This window comes from Nerophis lumbriciformis, linkage group LG36, assembly GCF_033978685.3.
Source record: "Nerophis lumbriciformis linkage group LG36, RoL_Nlum_v2.1, whole genome shotgun sequence".
In the NCBI taxonomy this organism is placed as follows: domain Eukaryota; kingdom Metazoa; phylum Chordata; class Actinopteri; order Syngnathiformes; family Syngnathidae; genus Nerophis; species Nerophis lumbriciformis.
In genome coordinates this window covers 751,610-772,254 of record NC_084583.2, presented here as the reverse complement: position 1 = coordinate 772,254, position 20,645 = coordinate 751,610, and the positions used below count along the sequence as shown (strand labels likewise).

At 40.2% G+C, this 20,645-nt stretch overlaps 2 protein-coding genes across 2 annotated transcripts in view; one reads left to right on the top strand and one right to left on the bottom strand.

Moving 5' to 3' along the window:
- Positions 1-20,645, bottom strand: part of inppl1b (inositol polyphosphate phosphatase-like 1b) — a 148,134-nt gene that overhangs the window by 127,127 nt on the left and 362 nt on the right. The gene's annotated exons all lie outside the window — the stretch shown is intronic.
- arr3b (arrestin 3b, retinal (X-arrestin)) lies at positions 3,630-19,125 on the top strand. The gene is made up of 15 exons (XM_061930185.1): positions 3,630-3,661; positions 3,750-3,778; positions 6,036-6,066; positions 7,119-7,179; positions 10,616-10,660; positions 10,767-10,960; positions 11,030-11,089; positions 11,172-11,248; positions 15,951-16,086; positions 16,180-16,264; positions 16,343-16,415; positions 18,401-18,538; positions 18,694-18,771; positions 18,869-18,892; positions 18,960-19,125. The coding sequence occupies exons 2-15, from the start codon at positions 3,771-3,773 to the stop codon at positions 19,123-19,125; spliced, it is 1,176 nt and encodes a 391-aa protein (XP_061786169.1). The 5' UTR covers positions 3,630-3,661; positions 3,750-3,770.

Here is a 20,645-nt window from a genome sequence, read left to right as displayed (position 1 = left end):
AGATCCTGGCCAGATGAAGCCATCAGGACCACATCATCTGCAAAAAGCAGAGACCTAATCCTGCAGCCACCAAACCGGATCCCTCCAACGCCTTGACTGCGCCTAGAAATTCTGTCCATAAAAGTAATGAACAGAATCGGTGACAAAGGGCAGCCTTGGCGGAGTCCAACCCTCACTGGAAACGTGTCCGACTTACTGCCGGCAATGCGGCCCAAGCTCTGACACTGATCATACAGGGAGCGGACCGCCAAAATCAGACAGTCCGATACCCCATACTCTCTGAGCACTCCCCACAGGACTTTCCAAGGGACACGGTCGAATGCCTTCTCCAAGTCCACAAAGCACATGTAGACTGGTTGGGCAAACTCCCATGCACCCTCAAGGACCCTGCCGAGAGTATAGAGCTGGTCCACAGTTCCACGACCAGGACGAAAACCACACTGTTCCTCCTGAATCCGAGGTTCGACTATCCGGCGTAGCCTCCTCTCCAGTACACCTGAATAGACCTTACCGGGAAGGCTGAGGAGTGTGATCCCACGATAGTTAGAACACACCCTCCGGTTCCCCTTCTTAAAGAGAGGAACCACCACCCCGGTCTGCCAATCCAGAGGTACCGCCCCCGATGTCCACACGATGCTGCAGAGTCTTGTCAACCAAGACAGCCCCACAGCATCCAGAGCCTTGAGGAACTCCGGGCGGATCTCATCCACTCCCGGGGCCTTGCAACCGAGGAGCTTTTTAACTACCTCAGCAACCTCAGCCCCAGAAATAGAAGAGCCCACCACAGATTCCCCAGGCACTGCTTCCTCATAGGAAGACGTGTTGGTGGGATTACATAAGGTTATAATAATAATAATAATAATTAATAATAATACATAAGGTTTTCTACACCAAAATTCATATATTTATTGTGTGAATGCTACATATGGTTTTTCTTGTTCTTTTTCTTCCCCAGATTTTGGTGCGCTCTACCTTCCACATTTTTCACCCGATTCAAAGCGTTCCAACTTCAAACTGTTCAGCCTATTCGGGAATCGCGGGCTTTCCCTTGACAAAGTCCAAAAATTCCCAGATTTCCCAGAATTCCAGGTTTTCCGGGACATTTTTCCCCATTCAAAATGAAATGGCCATTTTTCAAACTTCTACCATTCCCACATTTTTCAACCGATTCAAACCAATCTACCTTCAACACATTGCACCATCCTGGAAATTCAAAATACCCTTTTTTCCAAGTTAAAAAAAAAATCCAGGATTTTATAGAATTCCTGGTTTTCCAAACTCCTACTTCCATCCTTTTCTCTGGCGACGACCCCTCCCACATTTTTCAACCCACTTCAACCGTTCCACCGTCAAAGCATTCCTCCAAATCAGGACAAAAAATAAAGTTGTTTTTTTGAATTGGAAAAATTCCCGGTTTTCCCGAAATTCTAGGAATTCCATAATACCATTTCTCAATTCAAGTGAAGTGAAGTGAATTATATTTATATAGCGCTATTCTCTAGTGACTCAAAGCGCTTCTGACATAGTGAAACCCAATATCTAATTTACATTTAAAGCAGTGTGGGTGGCACTGGGAGCAGGTGGATAAAGTGTCTTGCTCAAGGACACAACGGCAGTGACTAGGATGGCGGAAGCGGGGATCGAACCTGGAACCCTCAAGTTGCTGGCACGGCCACTCTACCAACCAAGCTATACCGCCAACATGTTACTACTTCAACATTTCTTGACCGATTTGAAAAATTTCAACACCAACCAATTCAGCTCATTCAGGACTTTTATGCTCTTAATCGTTTAAGAGCTTTTCCCAAATTTCCAGGAAGTTCCCATTGAAATGAATAGGACATTTCTCCAAGTTGCACAATTCCCACATTTTTCAACCTATTCAAACCATTCCAACATCCCACTTTTATTCTTTGGCTTTTAACACTACGTGAGTTGTGTGGTCCTCTGTTAAAAAATGTTGATTTCTATTTACTATTTTAATTGGTTTTACCCTTTAAAATCATTTTTAATCATATTTATTTTATATTGTTTTGTTTTATATATATTTATTTTTTGTTTTTATTCAGTCATCGGTGGAGCTAAGGATAATATTTGAATATTGTTTTTATTATTCTTGTTGTGCAGCACTTTGGAAACATTTTGTTGTTTAAATGTGCTATATAAATAAAGTGGATTGGATTGGATTGGATTCCACTCATCCTGGACATTCAAACCAACACATTCCCAAGTTCCAAACCCAATTCCGGTTTTCCTGGAAATTCCAACTCTTCAACATTCAAACCATTCCAACATTCAAACTATTCTTACATTCACACTACATTCTGTCAGCATTTCACTTCAACTTCAGCATTGGAGCATTCCTCCTCTAGTTATTATTAGCTTTTAAATAAGGAGATTTGTATTGACAGTTACATTGACATTGACAATACTGTATATGTTCTTATTATATGTAGTACGTCATCTATGTCAGTGTTTTTCAACCTTTTTTGAGCCAAGGCACATTTTTTGCGTTGAAAAAATGCGGAGGCACACCACCAGCAGAAATCATTAAAAAACGAATTTCAGTTGACAGTAAAAAGTCGTTGTCGCAATTGTTGGATATGACTTTAAATCATAACCAACCATGCATCACTATAGCTCTTGTCTCAAAGTAGGTCTACTGTCATCACCTGTCACATTACACCCTGACTTATTTGGACTTTTTTGCTGTTTTCCTGTGTGTACTGTTTTACTTCTTGTCATGCACTCCTATTTTGGTGGCTTTTTCTCTTATTTTTGATATTTTCCTGTAGCAGTTTCATGTCTTCCTTTGAGCGATATTTCCCGCATCTACTTTGTTTTAGCAATCAAGAATATGTGAGTTGTTTTTATCCTTCTTTGTGGGGGCATTGTTGATTGTCATATCATGTACATTGTCTTTGCTCCACAGTCAGTCTTTGCTGTTGTCCAGCATCCTGTTTTTGTTTACTTTGTAGCCAGTTCAGTTTTAGTTTCGTTCTGCATAGCCTTTCCTAAGCTTCAATGCCTTTTCTTAGGGGCGCTCACCTTTTTTTAATTTGTGGTTTAAGCATTAGATACCTTTTTACCTGCACACTGCCTCCCGCTGTTTCCCACATCTACAAAGCAATTAGCTACCGGCTGCCACCTACTGATATGGAAGAGTATTACACGGTTACTCTGCCAAGCTCTAGACAGCACTGACACTCCACAACAAAACATCATTTGCACACTATAATTACTGGTTTGCAAAAAATATTTTTAACCCATATAGGTGAAATTAGATAATCTCCCACGGCACTAGTGTGCCGCGGCACAGTGGTTGAAAAACACTGATCTATGTATGACGTTTATATTTCATGACCATCGTTGTTCATTTACAGTATTATTTGACGACTGCAATCCTACCAACACAACACAACCAGGTGACTGGCATAGCTTTAGCAAAGGCCCTCGCAAGTCACATGACTCAAAATTATTTTTACACACGCCAAGGACCAAAGCTGGAGCATTCTAATTAATTAATCTGATTTGCTCTAAAACAACCTTCTTTGAAACGCCGCGTAAGCTGTGGAGGTCGGAGGTCATACTATAAAGGCCGTGGGGAGGGAGTGCCACTCATACACTGCACACACATTGCAGAAGAGAAACCTGACGAGAGGTGAGTGAGTACGATTGTTGTTGAGATGTTCGACGAAAGTCATTATGGGACGGAAATATGACTTTCTGTTTGTATTGTTTATTTGCAGACTGCGTCTTTAGCCATCAATATGTCCAAGTAAGTGCTTTTTCTAATATTTTTTTGAATTGACCAACATGGAATAACATAATATTGGATAGTAATATGAGTACTTTTTATAGATACGCATTCTTAAAATATTTCTCTAATATTGCATGAGGGTGTTTGAGTCAGTTCATTAAGTTGGATGATTAATAGCGTGAATTTTTTCTTATTAGACAATACCATCTACGGTGAATAAGGAACAAATATGTGTTAGATATTAAATAAATTGCACAACTTGTCCACCCCCGCAACTCCCAGAGGGACAAGCGGTAGAAAATGGATGGATGGATTATTAGTAATAGTTACAGAGATGCATTTATAGAATTGTATTGAATATTGTTTGAGGTTGCTTATGCCGTTTAAGATGTTCATAGAGCAAGATTAATACTGGTTAACAAGTGTAGAATAATGGGGAAACAACTACAAATGTGCGCTTCATCATACTTGCCAACCCTCCCGGATTTTCCGGGAGACTCCCGAAATTCAGCGCCTCTCCCGAAAACCTCCCGGGACAAATTTTCTCCCGAAAATCTCCCGAAATTCAGGCACACAATATAAACAGCGTATCTGCCCAATGACGTTATAACTGTAGAATGATCGAGGGCGAGTTCTTGGTTTCTTATGTGGGTTTATTGTTAGGCAGTTTCATTAACGTCCTCCCAGCGCGGTAACAACACACAACAACAGCAGTCACGTTTTTGTCTACTGTAAAGCAGTTCGTCTGCCCGTAAACAGCAATGTTGTGACACTCTTAAACAGGACAATACTGCCATCTAGTGCATTTGATGAAAGCACTTTTTGCGTGCCACACAGCAATGCATCATCAGAGAGGCCGTTCAGCATGGTTAGAAAAATAGTGACAAATAGAACAAGGATGGACAATTCAACCCTTAACTCAACAATGAGTAGATGAGTGTTATGTGTGTGTATATGTGTAAATAAATGAACACTGAAATTCAAGTATTTCTTTTATTTATATATATGCACACATATATATATATATATATATATATATATATATATATATATATATATATATATATATATATATATATATATATATATATATATATATATATATATACAAACATTTTATTTATTAAATCACAATTATTGAAATTCAACGATTTGGTGCATTTGCCAACAGCTAAAATTATGTTTAAAGCAAATTATAACCTGCTAGTCAAGAATGTACAAACATTCTTCTCAACAAAAGAGGAGAAATATAACCTTAGAGGAAAATCTAATTCAAAACATTTGTACAACACTTAAAACCTTTAGCATATCAGTATGTGGAATTAAATTATGTAATGGATTAACCAAAGAAATCCAAAAAAGCACCAATATGATTCAGTTTAAGAGACAGTTCAAACTACAAGTGGTCACAAAGTACACAGAACAAGAATTATGATGAACACCTTGAACCCTTTTTTTTCTTTTTTGAGACAAACTACTTATGTATTTAATATTTGTTTGCTTACTGCGGTATATTATTTAATATTATTTATTTGTTCACTGTTCTGTTACAGAGAACAAGGAAATTGGATAAAATTGCAATGGTCTGAAAAGGGCTAGGATTAAATAAGCTCTGCTTCTTCCTACTCCTTTTCGGACGTGCTGTAATGAAACAACTGGAAATATGTGATGCATTACATGGTATCGTATGCATGTTCCACATAAACTGAAACTGAACTGAACACTGAGATGTATTTACTAAAGGGTATATAATTAATGATATTAAAGTTTTGCAACACTAAATCCAAGAGTTGACTTCTGTATTAAAACACCTTGCTCAGGGCCAACAACTTCCCAAACCTGTGTGCCCTCTGGGGGTTTAGATTAGATTAGATTAGATTAGTTTATTTCAAAGGAGACAATGCAATTTCATAAATCACATGACTACACATGGTTAAAAAAAAACAGAATTAGCCAGAAGGCTAGTTTTCATCTGTAGTCCCCTTAAATCCCGATTGTGTTACCTTGCTAGATTTGATCCTAGCGTACAGATTTACAATACAGTGGGAGAAGTTTGAACTGGATTACCTGGCACACAAACTGGGAGAAAAGAAAACACGGAGCATTAAGCCTTTGCTTGAGGCTGTACAAGAGCCGAAGGGATTATGTCATATTCTTAATAGTACAGGGGAGATGGTGATGAATTATTGAGCACCATTTAGACATTCGGTGAAATAGGTCAGGCCGATGCAAGAAAATGCGCTGGTGTTGAAGAAAATGTTTCCTTCTGCTGCAGAGTTTTCAAGAAGACCAGTGGCAATGGACATGTAAGTACCTTGTTTCTATGACCTAGCACAGGGGTGTCAAACTGGTTTTCATTGAGGGCCACATCGCAGTTATGGTTGCCACTTTTAACAATGAGTAATATATATATATATATATATATATATATATATATATATATATATATATATATATATATATATATATATATATATATATATATATATATATATATATATATATATATATATATATATATATATATATTCATATATATATATATATATATATATATATATATATATATATATAATATATTAACAATATATTTGTTTACATAAGCTGCAAAATAATTAATTACATTTTACTTTAAAAACTGTCAGCTTAGTCACCAAAATTTTACAGTAAAAGCAGTGTTTTTTTTTACAGCATGTAAAAAAAATTAATAAATGGAATGGAATGGAAAAACAATACTACTGTTTTTAGCTGTAAAATTCAAACAACAGAGCTGCCAGTTTCTTTGTTTTTACCGTAAAATCTTATTTAATGTTTTTTGTTTGTTTGTTTGTTTTTTAATGTTTTAGGGGAAAAAAACAGTACCAAAGTTGATTTTACGGTAAAAAAAAAAAACTCAGTCGGCGGAATTTAACTGTAAAATCTATTGTCAATTTTACTTACAATTTCATTGATATTTTGTTTAGAAATCATATGTCAAGCAGATATTTAAGTGCAGCATTTATCTTTATTTTAACAAAAACATTTTTTGGAATACATGATAATATAATATTTTTATTTTTATTTAAAAAGATATGCAATTGCACGCAGTACATGATTTTTAATGTCAAAAGGGAAATAACAAATATATTTAGTAAGAAAAGATTAAGCATTTTATTAACGCATATTATTTCCAGGCTTTTTCGGGCCACATAAAATAATGTGGCGGGACAGATTTGGCCCCCTGGCCTTGAGTTTGACACCTGTGACCTAGCACAATTAAGGATAAGGGAGAAGGACTATTTATTTTTTGGTACTGTCCAAAATAACCCTAAAAGTCAATCTGGTGCATGACCTAATAACTTTTCTAATTTACCCACAGATTGCCTTGTATTTGGGGAAGAGAGATTTTGTGGACCACCTGGATTCAGTGGACGTGGTTGGTGGGTGTCATGATCCATGCATCTTTACATGTAAAAGTGCTACACAATCCACAGGACTGCCAGAAGCTCATGAAGCACTGCACACAAAAGGATGGAAATGTGTCAAAAGAGGCACCCCTACAATGTGGTTCTGGCTATATGCACTATATTGCCAAAAGTATTTGGCCACCTGCCTTGACTCACATATGAACTTGAAGTGCCATCCCATTCATAACCCATAGGGTTCAATATGATGTCGGTCCACCTTTTGCAGCTATTGCAGCTTCAACTCTTCTGGGAAGGCTGTACACAAGGTTGCGGAGTGTGTTTATAGGAATTTTCCACCATTCTTCCAAAAGCACATTGGTGAGGTCACACACTGATGTTGGTTGAGAAGGCCTGGCTCTCAGTCTCCGTTCTAATTCATCCCAAAGGTGTTCTATTGGGTTCGGGTCAGGACTCTGTGCCGGCCAGTCAAGTTCATCCACACCAGACTCTGTCATCCATGTCTTTATGGACCTTGCTTTGTGCACTGGTGCACAGTCATGTTGGAAGAGGAAGAGGCTCGCTCCAAACTGTTCCCACAAGGTTGGGAGCATAGAATTGTCCAAAATGTTTTGGTATCCTGGAGCATTCAAAGTTCCTTTCGCTGGAACTAAGGGGCCAAGCCCAACTCTTGAAAAACTACCCCACACCATAATTCCTCCTCCACAAAATTTCACACTCGGCACAATGCTGTCCGAAATGTACTGTTCTCCTGGCAACCTCCAAACCCATACTTGCCAACCCTCCCGGATTTTCCAGGAGACTCCCGAAATTCAGCGCCTCTCCCGAAAACCTCCCGGGACAAATTTTCTCCCGAAAATCTCCCGAAATTCAGGCAGACTCAGGTCCTCCACAATATAAAAAAGCGTACCTGCCCAATCACGTTATAACTATAGAATGATGGAGGGCGAGTTCTTGGTTTCTTATGTGGGTTTATTGTTAGGCAGTTTCATTAACGTCCTCCCAGCGTGGCAACAACACACAACAACAGCAGTCACTTTTTTGTATACCGTAAAGCAGTTTGTCTGCCATAAACAGCAATGTTGTGACACTCTTAAACAGGACAATACTGCCATCTAGTGCATTTGATGAAAGCACTTTTGTGCGTGCCACACAGCATTGCACCATCAGAGAGGGGGTTCAGCATGGTTCGAAAAATAGTGACAGAGAATAGAACAAGGATGGACAATTCAACCCTTAACTCAACAATGAGTAGATGAGTGTTATGTGTGTGTATATGTGTAAATAAATGAACACTGAAATTCAAGTATTTATTTTATATATATATATATATATATATATATATATATATATATATATATATATATATATATATATACTGTATATATAATAAAATATATATATATATATAATAAAATAAATATATATATATATATATATATATATATATATATATATATAGCTAGAATTCACTGAACGTCAAGTATTTCTTATATATATATATATATATATATATATATATATATATATATATATATATATATATATATATGAAATACTTGACTTGGTGAATTCTAGCTGTAAATATACTCCTCCCCTTTTAGCCACGCCCCCGTCCCACCCCGACCACGCCCACCCCCACCCCCCTCCCCCCACGTCCCGAAATCGGAGGTCTCAAGGTTGGCAAGTATGTCCAAACCCGGACACGTCCATCAGATTGCCAGATGGAAAAGCATGATTAGGACACCTGAGTCTCATCATTTGGATGGGTGGCCAAATACTTTTGACAATATAGTGTATTTTCCTGGCATATGTTGATGCTGTTATTAAAACCCTAAGTCTAATTGATTTGAAATTGTTGACCCGCTCTTACAAAACACCCACTGAAACTTTATAATGGACAGACTCGCCACAAAACTTGGTACACACATTTAGCAGACTAACAAACAAGTTTCTGCAAAATTTTAGCAAGTTTGGTCGAAAAACATGGCAGTCAGACTACTAAACTTAGCCTGTTCAGTGGCCTTGTGGTTAGAGTGTCAGCCCTGAGATCGGTAAGTCGTGAGTTCCAATCCTGGCTGAGTCATACCAAAGACTATAAAAATGGGACCCATTACCTCCCTGCTTGGCACTCAGCATCAAAGGTTGGAATTGGGGGCTAAATCACCAAATGATTCCCGAGCGCGGCCATCGCAGCTGCTCACTGCTCCCCTCATTTCCCAGGGGGTGGAACAAGGGGCTGGGTCAAATGCAGAGAGTAATTACACCACACATAATGTGTGTGTGTGTGTGTAACTATCAGTGGTACTTTAACTTTAAACATCTTAGTAATTTAGCAACCTATTGTCTATAAGTCATTGACAATTTGTCTGATTATGATAAAACTTTTGAGCACATGTGCCACAAATGTCACCATGGAACCGAATGTAGTGGATAGTGGATCAAGTGCTGGCTGTCCAGAGTCGGGACCCGGGGTGGACCGCTCGCCTGTGCATCGGTTGGGGACATCTCTATGGACTGGACTCTCACTGTTATGTTAGATCCACTATGGACTGGACTCTCACACTATTATGTTAGATCCACTATGGACTGGATTTTCACAATATTATGCTAGACCCACTCGACGTCCATTGCATCCGGTCTCCCCTAGAGGGGGGGGTCACCCACATCTGCGGTCCTCTCCAAGGTTTCTCATAGTTATTCACATTGACATCCCACTGGGTTGTGATTTTTTCCTTGCCCTTATGTGGGCTCTGAACCGAGGATGTCGTTGTGGCTTGTGCAGTCCTTTGAGACACTTGTGATTTACTTACTTACTTACTTAGTCCTCTTGCACTTCAGGGCGCATAGAGCCGACCGTAGCAACCAGGTCTCTCCATCTGGGTCTGTTGTGGGCAAGGTGTTGAGCTTGTGCCATAGTCACATTGCAGGCCTTAAGGTCCTGGGCTAATACATCCAGCCAGCGAGTGCTGGGGGCGCCTCTAGGGCGTCTCCAGCCAGCTCGCTGCGGGTTGAAGTCCAGGATTTTGCGCGTGGGGTGTTCCCCCGGCAGGCGGATGACATGGCCATACCAGCGCACTCGCCGCATTGCTGCGAGGCGAGAGGCTGGGAGCTGTTGGGTTAGCTCTCTTAGGGTCTTGTTGGTGACATGCTGGCTCCACGTGATGCCTTCTATCCTCCTGAGGGCTCTGGAATCAAAGCCATCTAGCCTGGCCGCCAGGATGTTATTCAGCGGCCATGTTTCCGAGCCGTACAGAAGGACAGAGATGACAGAGGAATTGTAGACCCTCAACTTGGTGTCCCGAGATATGTGCCGGTGTCGCCACAACGGTCTCCACAAGGACTGCATGACGGAGGCTGCAAGGGCGCGATGGCGGTCCACCTCCGTGTGATTTAGGGCTATATAAATAAACATTTATTGATTGATTGATTGATTTTCTCTCAATTGCAGATGGAATTGTAAAAGTGGACCCGTCTGGTCTTGACGGCAAAAAAGGTACCAGTGTTAAAACTTGCAAAGTTCTCTTAAAACCACCAGAACTCTCTAAGTCTATAAGTCTAAGTCGATGTCTAACTCTCGATTGTTTTTCTCCTGTGTGTAGTCTTCGTATACCTTGCGTGTGCCTTCCGCTATGGAAGTGAGGACCTGGACGTGATCGGGCTGTCCTGCAGGAAAGACATCTGGATAAATCGGGTCCAGGTGTATCCGGCCACAAACGGCGGTGTGTCAAAAACGCCAATGCAAGAATCCCTCCTGAAGAAAGTCGGGGACCAAGGGTATCCCTTTACTTTCCAGGTGCGGGAGACTCCTTAATCACGTCTTCATTCGTTCACCGTCTTGATGCTTGGTTCCTCCTTGTTTCAGATGCCACCAAACCTCCCTTGCTCCGTCTCCTTACAGCCTGGGCCAAATGATGCTGGCAAGGTCCCACTGTCCTGTCCTGTTCTTCGGTTTTTCACCTGTACTTCCTACGTTAAACGTGCACTGTGACTTCACTCCTCTACAGGCTTGTGGGGTGGACTTTGAGGTCAAAGCGTACATCGCCAACGAAGAAAACAGCGCCAGTGAAGTCATTGAGAAAAAGTATGTATGCCACACTGTTACCAATAATAGAACAAGCCTTTTTTAATCCCACAATGGTTTCACAGTAAAGTGCAGACAGTAGCAGAATGCAAAACTAGGTAGTGGTGTCAAAACAATCCTACACAAAATATACTGTTTGTACCAAGTTATGGAAAAAATAGTAGTGAACATGGTAACTATAAATACTGTATATGCATTTGTGGTTGATGCATGTCAATACTGTTGGTCAATAACAAATAAGCATGTGTCCTGCTCATTTCTCCTTACTTGGCATCTAAAAATGTTTTAAATGACCATTGTCCATCCATCCATTTTCTACCGCTTATTCCCTTTGGGGTCGCGGGGGGCGCTGGAGCCTATCTCAGCTACAATCGGGCGGAAGGCGGGGTACACCCTGGACAAGTCGCCACCTCATCGCAGGGCCAACACAGATAGACAGACAACATTCACACTCACATCCACACACTAGGGCCAATTTTAGTGTTGCCAATCAACTTATCCCCAGGTGCATGTCTTTGGAAGTGGGAGGAAGCCGGAGTACCCGGAGGGAACCCACGCAGTCACGGGGAGGACATGCAAACTCCACACAGAAAGATCCCGAGCCCGGGATTGAACCCAAGACTACTCAGGACCTTCGTATTGTGAGGCAGATGCACTAACCCCTCTGCCACCGTGAAGCCCTTTTAAATGACCATTGTGAAGATTTTAAAGTGTGCAAGACTAGTAAACATTTACAAAATGTAAAATATAATCTTATTACTTTTAAATTATATTCTCTTCAGTTGTGCCACCTGATTTATATTACAAAACCCAAAACCAGTGAAGTTGGCACGTTGTGTAAATGGTAAATAACAACAGAATACAATGATTTGCAAATCCTTTTCATCTTATATTCAATTGAATAGACTGCAAAGACAAGATATTTAATGTTCACACTGAGAAACGTATTTTTTTTGTTGCAAATAATCATTAACTTAGAATTTAATGGCAGCAACACATGATTTGCAAAGCCTTTTCAACCTATATTCAATTGAATAGACTGCAAAGACAAGATACTTAACGTCTGAAAAATGTTGTTATTTTTTGCAAATATTAGCTCATTTGGAATTTGATGCCTGCAACATGTTTCAAAAAAGCTGGCACAAGTGGCAAAAAAGACTGAGAACGTTGAAGAATGCTCATCAATCACTTGTTTGGAACATCCCACAGGTGAACAGGCTAATTGGGAACCGGTGGGTGCCATGATTGGGTATAAAAGCAGCTTCCAGGAAATGCTCAGTCATTCACAAACAAGGATGGGGCGAGGGTCACCACTTTGTCAACAAATGGGTGAGCAAATTGTCCAACAGTTTAAGAAAAACAATTCTCAACCAGCTATTGCAAGGAATGTATGGATTCCACCATCTACGGTCCGTAATATCATCAAAAGGTTCAGAGAATCTGGAGAAATCACTGCACGTAAGCAATGGTATTACGGACATCCGATACCTCAGGCGGTACTGCATCAAAATACGACACCAGTGTGTAAAGGATATCACCGCATGGGCTCAGGAACAGTTCAGAAAACCACTGTCAGTAACTGCAGTTGGTCGCTACATCTGTAAGTGCAAGTTAAAACTCTACTATGCAAAGCGAAAACCATTTATCAACAACACCCAGAAACGCTTCGCTAGGCCCGAGCTCATCTAAGATGGACTGATGCAAAGTGTAAAAGTGTTCTGTGGTCTGACGAGTCCACATTTCAAATTATTTTTAGAAACTGTGGACGTCATGTCCTCCGAAACAAAGAGGAAAAGAACCATCCGGATTCTTATATGCGCAAAGTTCAAAAGCCAGCATCTGTGATGGTATGGGGGTGTATTAGTGCCCAAGGCATGGGTAACTTACACATCTGTGAAGGCACCATTAATGCTGAAAGGTACATACAGGTTTTGGAGCAACATATGTTGCCATCCAAGCAACGGCCATGTAACACAGAGGTAAAAATGCCCCCGTGCCAATTTTTTTGCTGCCATTAAATTCTAAGTTAATGGTTATTTGCAAAAAATAAAATTACGTTTCTCAGTTGGAACATTAAATATCTTGTCTTTGCAGTCTATTCAATTGAATATAAGTTGAAAAGGATTTGCAAATCATTGTTTTTATTTACGAATTACACAACGTGCCAACTTCACTGGTTTTGGGTTTTGGGCCCAAGTGTGTGATGTGAGTGTGAATGTTGTCTGTCTATCTGTGTTGGCCCTGCGATGAGGTGGCAGCTGAGATAGGCTCCAGCAACCCCCGCGACCCCGAACTGGACAAGTGGTAGAAAATGGATTGATGGATAGTTTCCACCCCGACAGGCGTCTGTTTGAACACCTTTATTAGCTTTTGCTAACAAGTTTATACATGTCGCTTTTTTCAGCTTAGTAAAGAGTTTCTTGATAAAATAACAGTTTCATAGAACAACACTGGTTGTACCACCTGACATAAAGAGGGTAACATAATGTACATGACTATTAACCATATTTGAAAGATCTAAAACAGTTTTATTCGGCCATAAAGGTCAATTGTGGTCCTTCAAATGATGCAAAATTCTGTTTACCGCTGTTATTTCATGACTTTGCAATAAAAGTCCATACAATTACTGGTAGCTGGACAATTTAGTTTAGTTTCGGTAATTATTTATTCGGTCAGTGGTCAACAAAATAAACAGTTTCACGTTCATGAATTGACAATTTTACAGACCGAAAAGGTTTAGGCCAGTGGTTCTTAACCTGGGTTCGATCAAACCCTAGGGGTTCGGTGAGTCGGCCTCAGGGGTTCAGCGGAGCCTCCACTGCGGAGGTCAAGACACACCGACTCATCGTGTAAATAAAAACTTCTCCTTATCGGCGTATTATGGATACCACCAAACAATGTTCCCTCTACTTTTCCATCTGATTTGCACGTGTGTAATTTGTTGAGTTCATGCACTGTGTTGGTTTTGTTCTTTGAACAAGGTGATGTTCATGCACGGTTCATTTTGTGCAAAAGTAAAAAAAACATGTAACTTTGTCTTGAATTTGAAAAAAAAAATAATTGTATTTTCACTAAAGAAGGGTTGGGTGAATGCGCATATGAAACTGGTGTGGTTCGGTACCTTCAACAAGGTTAAGAACCACTGGTTTAGGCTGAAGTTGAGCACTTATTTGGCCTAACCCTATAAACAATCTCAAATACAAGCTGTAGTAAAACCAGGAGACACCGATCTGATCTTGAGCTTCATAGAAATGTGAAATTTCCTTTACACAACATATTATAAATACACCTTGTACACAACATGAACACTGTTCAAATATATACACAGTAAAGACATAGACGAACAGTGGTGAAATATCCCTGTACACGTGTTGGTTAAACATTTCTACCGATAATATGCTAAATACAAACACTTCCATTATTATTCATGTCCCACATTTAGTTTCGTAACAAACATTGATCATAGTATTAACTACTGGTGTTGATTCAAGAGCGATATATTTTTTCTAAGACATTGGTCTTAATTTGGTTTGTATAAAAACGTTAACATGTAGAAATATGCCACAGCATTTTATTTTAGATGTATTTAATTTTTAAACGTAATCACAATCATAATCAGCTACAAAACCATTAAAAAATAAATAAAGTATTTTGCTTATGGCTGTTATTTGGGGTCGGACATGACTGTGATAAATGGATTCCCGTGAAGTCGTTCCCAAAAAGTGGTGTAGCCACAATATTTAAAGCAAAATGTGGTGAGGGACGACTGTATATTTTTATAATGTATAATGTAATGAAACAGCTCAATTTTTGTTTCATTTGACCACAGAACTTTCCTCCAGAAGGTCTTATCTTTGTCCATGTGATGTCAGATGAAACAAAGATTGAGTTGTTTGGCCACAATACCCAGCAATATGTTTGGAGGAGAAAAGGTGAGGTCTTTACTCCCAGGAACACCATTCCCACCATCAAGCATGGTGGTGGTGGTGTTTATGCTCTGGGCCTGTTTTGCTGCCAATGGAACTGGTGCTTTACAGAGAGTAAATGGGACGATGAAAAAGGAGGATTACCTCCAAATTCTTCAGGACAACCTAAAATCATCAGCCCGGAGGTTGGGTCTTGGGCGCAGTTGGGTGTTTCAACAGGGCAATGACCCCAAACACAGTGGAAAAGGAATGGCTAATTCAGGCTAAAATTAAGGTTTTAGAATGGCTTTCCCAAAGTCCTGACTTAAACGTGTTGACAATGCTGAAGAAACAAGTCCATGTCAGAAAACCAACAAATTTAGCTGAACTGCACCAATTTTGTCAAGAGGAGTGGTCAAAAATTCAACTAGAAGCTTGGCAGAAGCTTCTGGATAGCTACCAAAAGCGCCTTATTGCAGTGAAACTTGCCAAGGGACATGTAAGCAAATATTAACATTGCTGTATGTATACTTTTGACCCAGCAGATTTGGTCACATTTTCAGTAGACCCATAATAAATTCATAAAAGAACCAAACTTCATGAATGTTTTTTGTGACCAACAAGTATGTGCTCCAATCACTCTATCACAAAAAAGTTGTAGAAATGATTGGAAACTCAAGACAGCCATGACATTATGTATGTAAACTTTTGACCACGACTGTGTGTCATGTCATTGACCCATGTACATAGAAACCTATATATGTTGAAATAAATCAAGTGTATGTATATGTGTATAGGGATACTTGTCGCCTGATGATCCGAAAAATCCAGTACGCACCAACCAAAAACGCCGCAGGACCAAAGGCGGAAATAACCAAGCAGTTCATGATGTCGGACAAGCCCGTTCACATGGAAGCTTCCCTGGACAAAGAGGTGGCAGCAAATGACTTTGGCTACAATACCTCGTCCAAGTTTGTTGAAAAGTGTATTGACTTGCGTGATGGCGATTTTTGTCCCTTTCCACAGATCTATTACCACGGCGATCCCATCACTGTCCAGGTCAACATCAACAATGAAACCACTAAAGTTGTGAAGAAAATCAAAGTCACAAGTGAGTATTTTAAGATTTTAGCAAACCTGGTTTAATTCTTACGGAAACCATTCTAACTGAAGTTTTACCCCGTTCTAGTCGACCAGCTGACCTCTGTGGTGCTGTACTCGTCTGACATGTACACAAAGGCTGTCTTGTCAGAGGAGTTTGGGTAAGGAAAATTCTAGTATAGCTCGTTAATATTTAGATGAAGGTATCTACGAATGTTCTCATTCATCCGGTTCATTGTCATCTCAGGGCCTTTAATCGATCGCAACTGGACCGTTTGGTTTGTCTTTGAAGACGTTTCGCATTTAATCAGCGTAGGCTTCATCAGTTCATGCTCACAGACTTAGATTGGTCAGATCTAGTCTTAGACTTAGATTGGTCAGATCTAGTCTTAGACTTAGATTGGTCACATCATGTCTTAGACTGAGATTGGTCAGATCTAGTCTTAGACTTAGATTGGTCACATCTAATTAATCAGCGTAGGCTTCATCAGTTCATGCTCACAGACTTAGATTGGTCAGATCTAGTTTTAGACTTAGATTGGTCAGATCTAGTCTTGGACTTAGAATGGCCGGATCTAGTCTTAGACTTAGATTGGTCAGATCTAGTTTTAGACATAGATTGGTCAGATCTAGTCTTAGACTTAGATTGGTCAGATCTAGTCTTAGACTTAGATTGGTCACATCAAGTCTTAGACATAGATTGGTCACTTCTAGTCTTAGACTTAGATTGGTCACATCAAGTCTTGGACTTAAATTGGTCACATCTAGTCGTAGACTTAGATTGGTCACATCTAGTCTTAGACTTAGATTGGTCACATCAAGTCTTAGACTTAGATTGGTCACATCGAGTCTTAGACTTAGATTGGTCACATCTAGTCTTAGACTTAGATTGGTCACATCTAGTGTTAGACTTAGATTGGTCACATCTAGTCTTAGACTTAGATTGTTCAGATCTTGTTTAGCGGCTGGTGCCAAAACCCCAAATATTTATACTCCAAAACCAGGAGGGTGTGCCTGCGCAAAGATGGTTTTGCCCTATAGTAGTGAGAAAAACAACTGTTTTGATGCAAAGAAACAATCCTGACTGTCAAAGCCAAAGACAGTTGTTGAAGTGTAATTTCCCCTTGTTAGCATTGAGGTAGTGTGTTCCACACGATCACTGTGGATAGACTACTACCAGTCCAAAATAGCTGGAATCACCCACATTAGCATCCCATTCAGTTCTAACCAAATTGCACAAATGGCATTCTGGTCACCTTCTGTGAGCAGAATGTTTCTCCTCCTTCTAACTCCCTTTTTTTGGAGTATAAACATTTGGGGGTTTGGCACCAGCCACTAGCTACATCTGACCAATCTAAGTCTATGAGCATGAACTGATGAAGCCCACTGAGGTATTGACACCAGCTGCTAGACTAGATCTGACCAATCTCAGTCTAAGACTAGATCTGACCAATCTACCGTAAGTCTAAAACTAGATGTGACCAATCTAAATGTAAGACCAGATAATACCAATCTAAGTCTAAGACTAGATCTGACCAATCTAAGACTAAGACTAAATGTGACCAATCTAAGTATAAGACTGGATGTGACCAATCTAAGACTAAGACTAGATGTGACCAATCTAAATCGAAGACTAGATGTGACCAATGTAAGACTAAGACTAGATGTGACCAATCTAAGACTAAGACTAGATATGAACAATTTAAATCTAAGACTAAATCTGACCAATCTAAGTCTAAGACTAGATCTGACCAATCTAAGACTAAGACTAGATATGAACAATCTAAGTCTAAGACTAGATCTGACCAATCTAAGACTAAGACTAGATATGAACAATCTAAGTCTAAGACTAGATCTGACCAATCTAAGACTAAGACTAAATGTGACCAATCTCAATCTAAATTTAGATGTGACCAATCTAAGACTAAGACTACAGTATACGTGCCCAATCTAAATCTAAGACTAGATGTGACCAATGTAAGACTAAGACTAGATCTGACCAATCTAGCTCTATGAGCATGAACTGATGAAGCCTAAAAGGTGAAACGTCTTCTAAGACAAACCGAACAGTCCAGTTGCGATCGACTGAATGCCCTGAGATTATATGAAGGTAACGCTGCTCCAACTCTGTTTATTTCATACACAGGGAGACAATTAACGCCAACTCCACGTTCGAGAAGTCGTTCCAAGTCACCCCGCTGCTGGCCAACAACAAAGAGAAGCGCGGACTCTCGGTGGACGGGCGGCTAAAGGACGAGGACACTAACCTGGCGTCCACTACCTTGTAAGTCTGCATGCTTGAGCTTTTTGGCTTACGCCCTTGTATATCCTCTTACTGGGTGGCGGTGATACAACTACATCATCCACTTAGCAAGAGTCTTAAGAACAAATCCTCACGCAAGCTGTGAAAGGTCAACTATTCCTTCCGTCCCGTTGCAGGAGCCTTGACAACAGGGACATGCAAGGCATAGTGGTGTCCTACAAAGTCAAAGTCAATCTAATGGTGTCTGGAGGAGGGTACGTCTTAAATACACACACACATGTTGCTTAAGTCTGGGCTAAAATGGTGGAAACTAATGGTTTTGTTTTTGTTTTGTTTTACCTCCCACCAAAGCCTTCTGGGTGGCCTAACATCAAGGTAAATCTGCAAACATAATTCTAGAAAGAGTTTTTTTAATCATTGGATTGAATGGTGTCCCCCCCAGTGACGTCACAGTAGAGCTTCCGTTGACCTTGATGTCCCCAAAACCAGCAGGTGAGTTTAGCATCACTCAATTAAACACAAATAAAAATCTGATGCGCTGTTATTCTCTTTCATGCAACGTACGGCAGAAGTGTAAGTACACCTGGCAGAGAAACGTTCACAAGTGATAGCGATGCTAGTGATGTGCTGTTAATACTCTTGTGTGTTTTATAAACCGCAGCCAATTGGAATAAAGGCCTCTTTAGTTCAGGTGAGGTCAACTCTAGGTCTGCCCGTTGTGCCACAGTGCATGATATCGTCGCTACCTCCCAATTGGACCCCAAAATTGTTTACATTTCTTCTTAAAAGATGAGTTGGCACCAACTTACCACTCTGTGTACAAAACCCAAAACCAGTGAAGGTGGCACGTTGTGTAATTGGTAAATAAAAACAGAATATAATTATTTGCAAATCCTTTTCAACCTATATTCAATTGAATAGACTGCAAAGACAAGATACCTAATGCTCGAACTGGAAAACGTTGTTATTTTGGGCAAATATTATCTCATTTGGAATTTGATGCCTGCAATATGTTTCAAAAAAGCTGGCACAAGTGGCAAAAATGACTCATCAAACACTTATTTGGAAAATCCCACAGGTGAACAGGCTAATTGGGAACAGGTGGGTGCCATGATTGGGTATAAAAGCAGCTTCCATGAAATGCGCAGTCATTCACAAACAAGGATGGGGCGAGGGTCACCACTTTGTCTAAAAATGCGTGAGCAAATTGTCCAACAGTTTAAGAACATTTCCCAACAAGCTATTGCAAGGAATTTAAGGATTTCATCATCTAAGGTCTGTAACATCATCAAAAGGTTCAGAGAATCTGGAAAAATCACTGCACTTAACATTGAATGCCTGTGACCTTGGATCCCTCAGGCGGTACTGGATCATAAAACGACATCAGTGTGTAAAGGATATCACCACATGGGCTCAGGAACACTTCAGAAAACCACTGTCAGTAACTACAGTTGGTCACTACATCAAGTTAAAACATTACTATGCAAAGCGAAAGCCATTTATCAGCAACACCCAGAAACGTTGCCGGCTTCGCTGGGCCCGAGCTCATCTAAGATGGACTGATGAAAAGTGGAAAAGTGTTCTGTGGTCTGACGAGTCCACATTTCAAATTGTTTTTGGAAACTGTGGACGTTGTGTCCTCCAGAACAAAGAGTAAAAGAACAATCCGGAATGTTATAGGCGCAAAGTTCATCTGTGATGGTATGGGGGTGTATTAGTGCCCAAGGCATGGGTAACTTACACATCTGTGAAGGCACCATTAATGCTGAAAGGTACATACAGGTTTTGGAGCAACATGTGTTGCCATCTAAGCAACGTTATCATGGACGCCCCTGCTTATTTCAGCAAGACAATGCCAAGCCACGTGTTACAACAGTGTGGCTTCATAGTAAAAGAGTGTGGGTACTAGACTGGCCTGCCTGTAGTCCAGACCTGTCTCCCATTGAAAATGTGTGGCGCAATATGAAGCCTAATATAGCACAACGGAGACCCAGGACTTAAGCAGTACATCAAGTAAGAATGGGAAATAATTCCACCTCACAAATGTGTCTCCTCAGTTCCCAAACGTTCACTGAGTGTTGTTAAAAGGAAAGGCCATGTAACACAGTGGTAAAAATGCCCCTGTGAC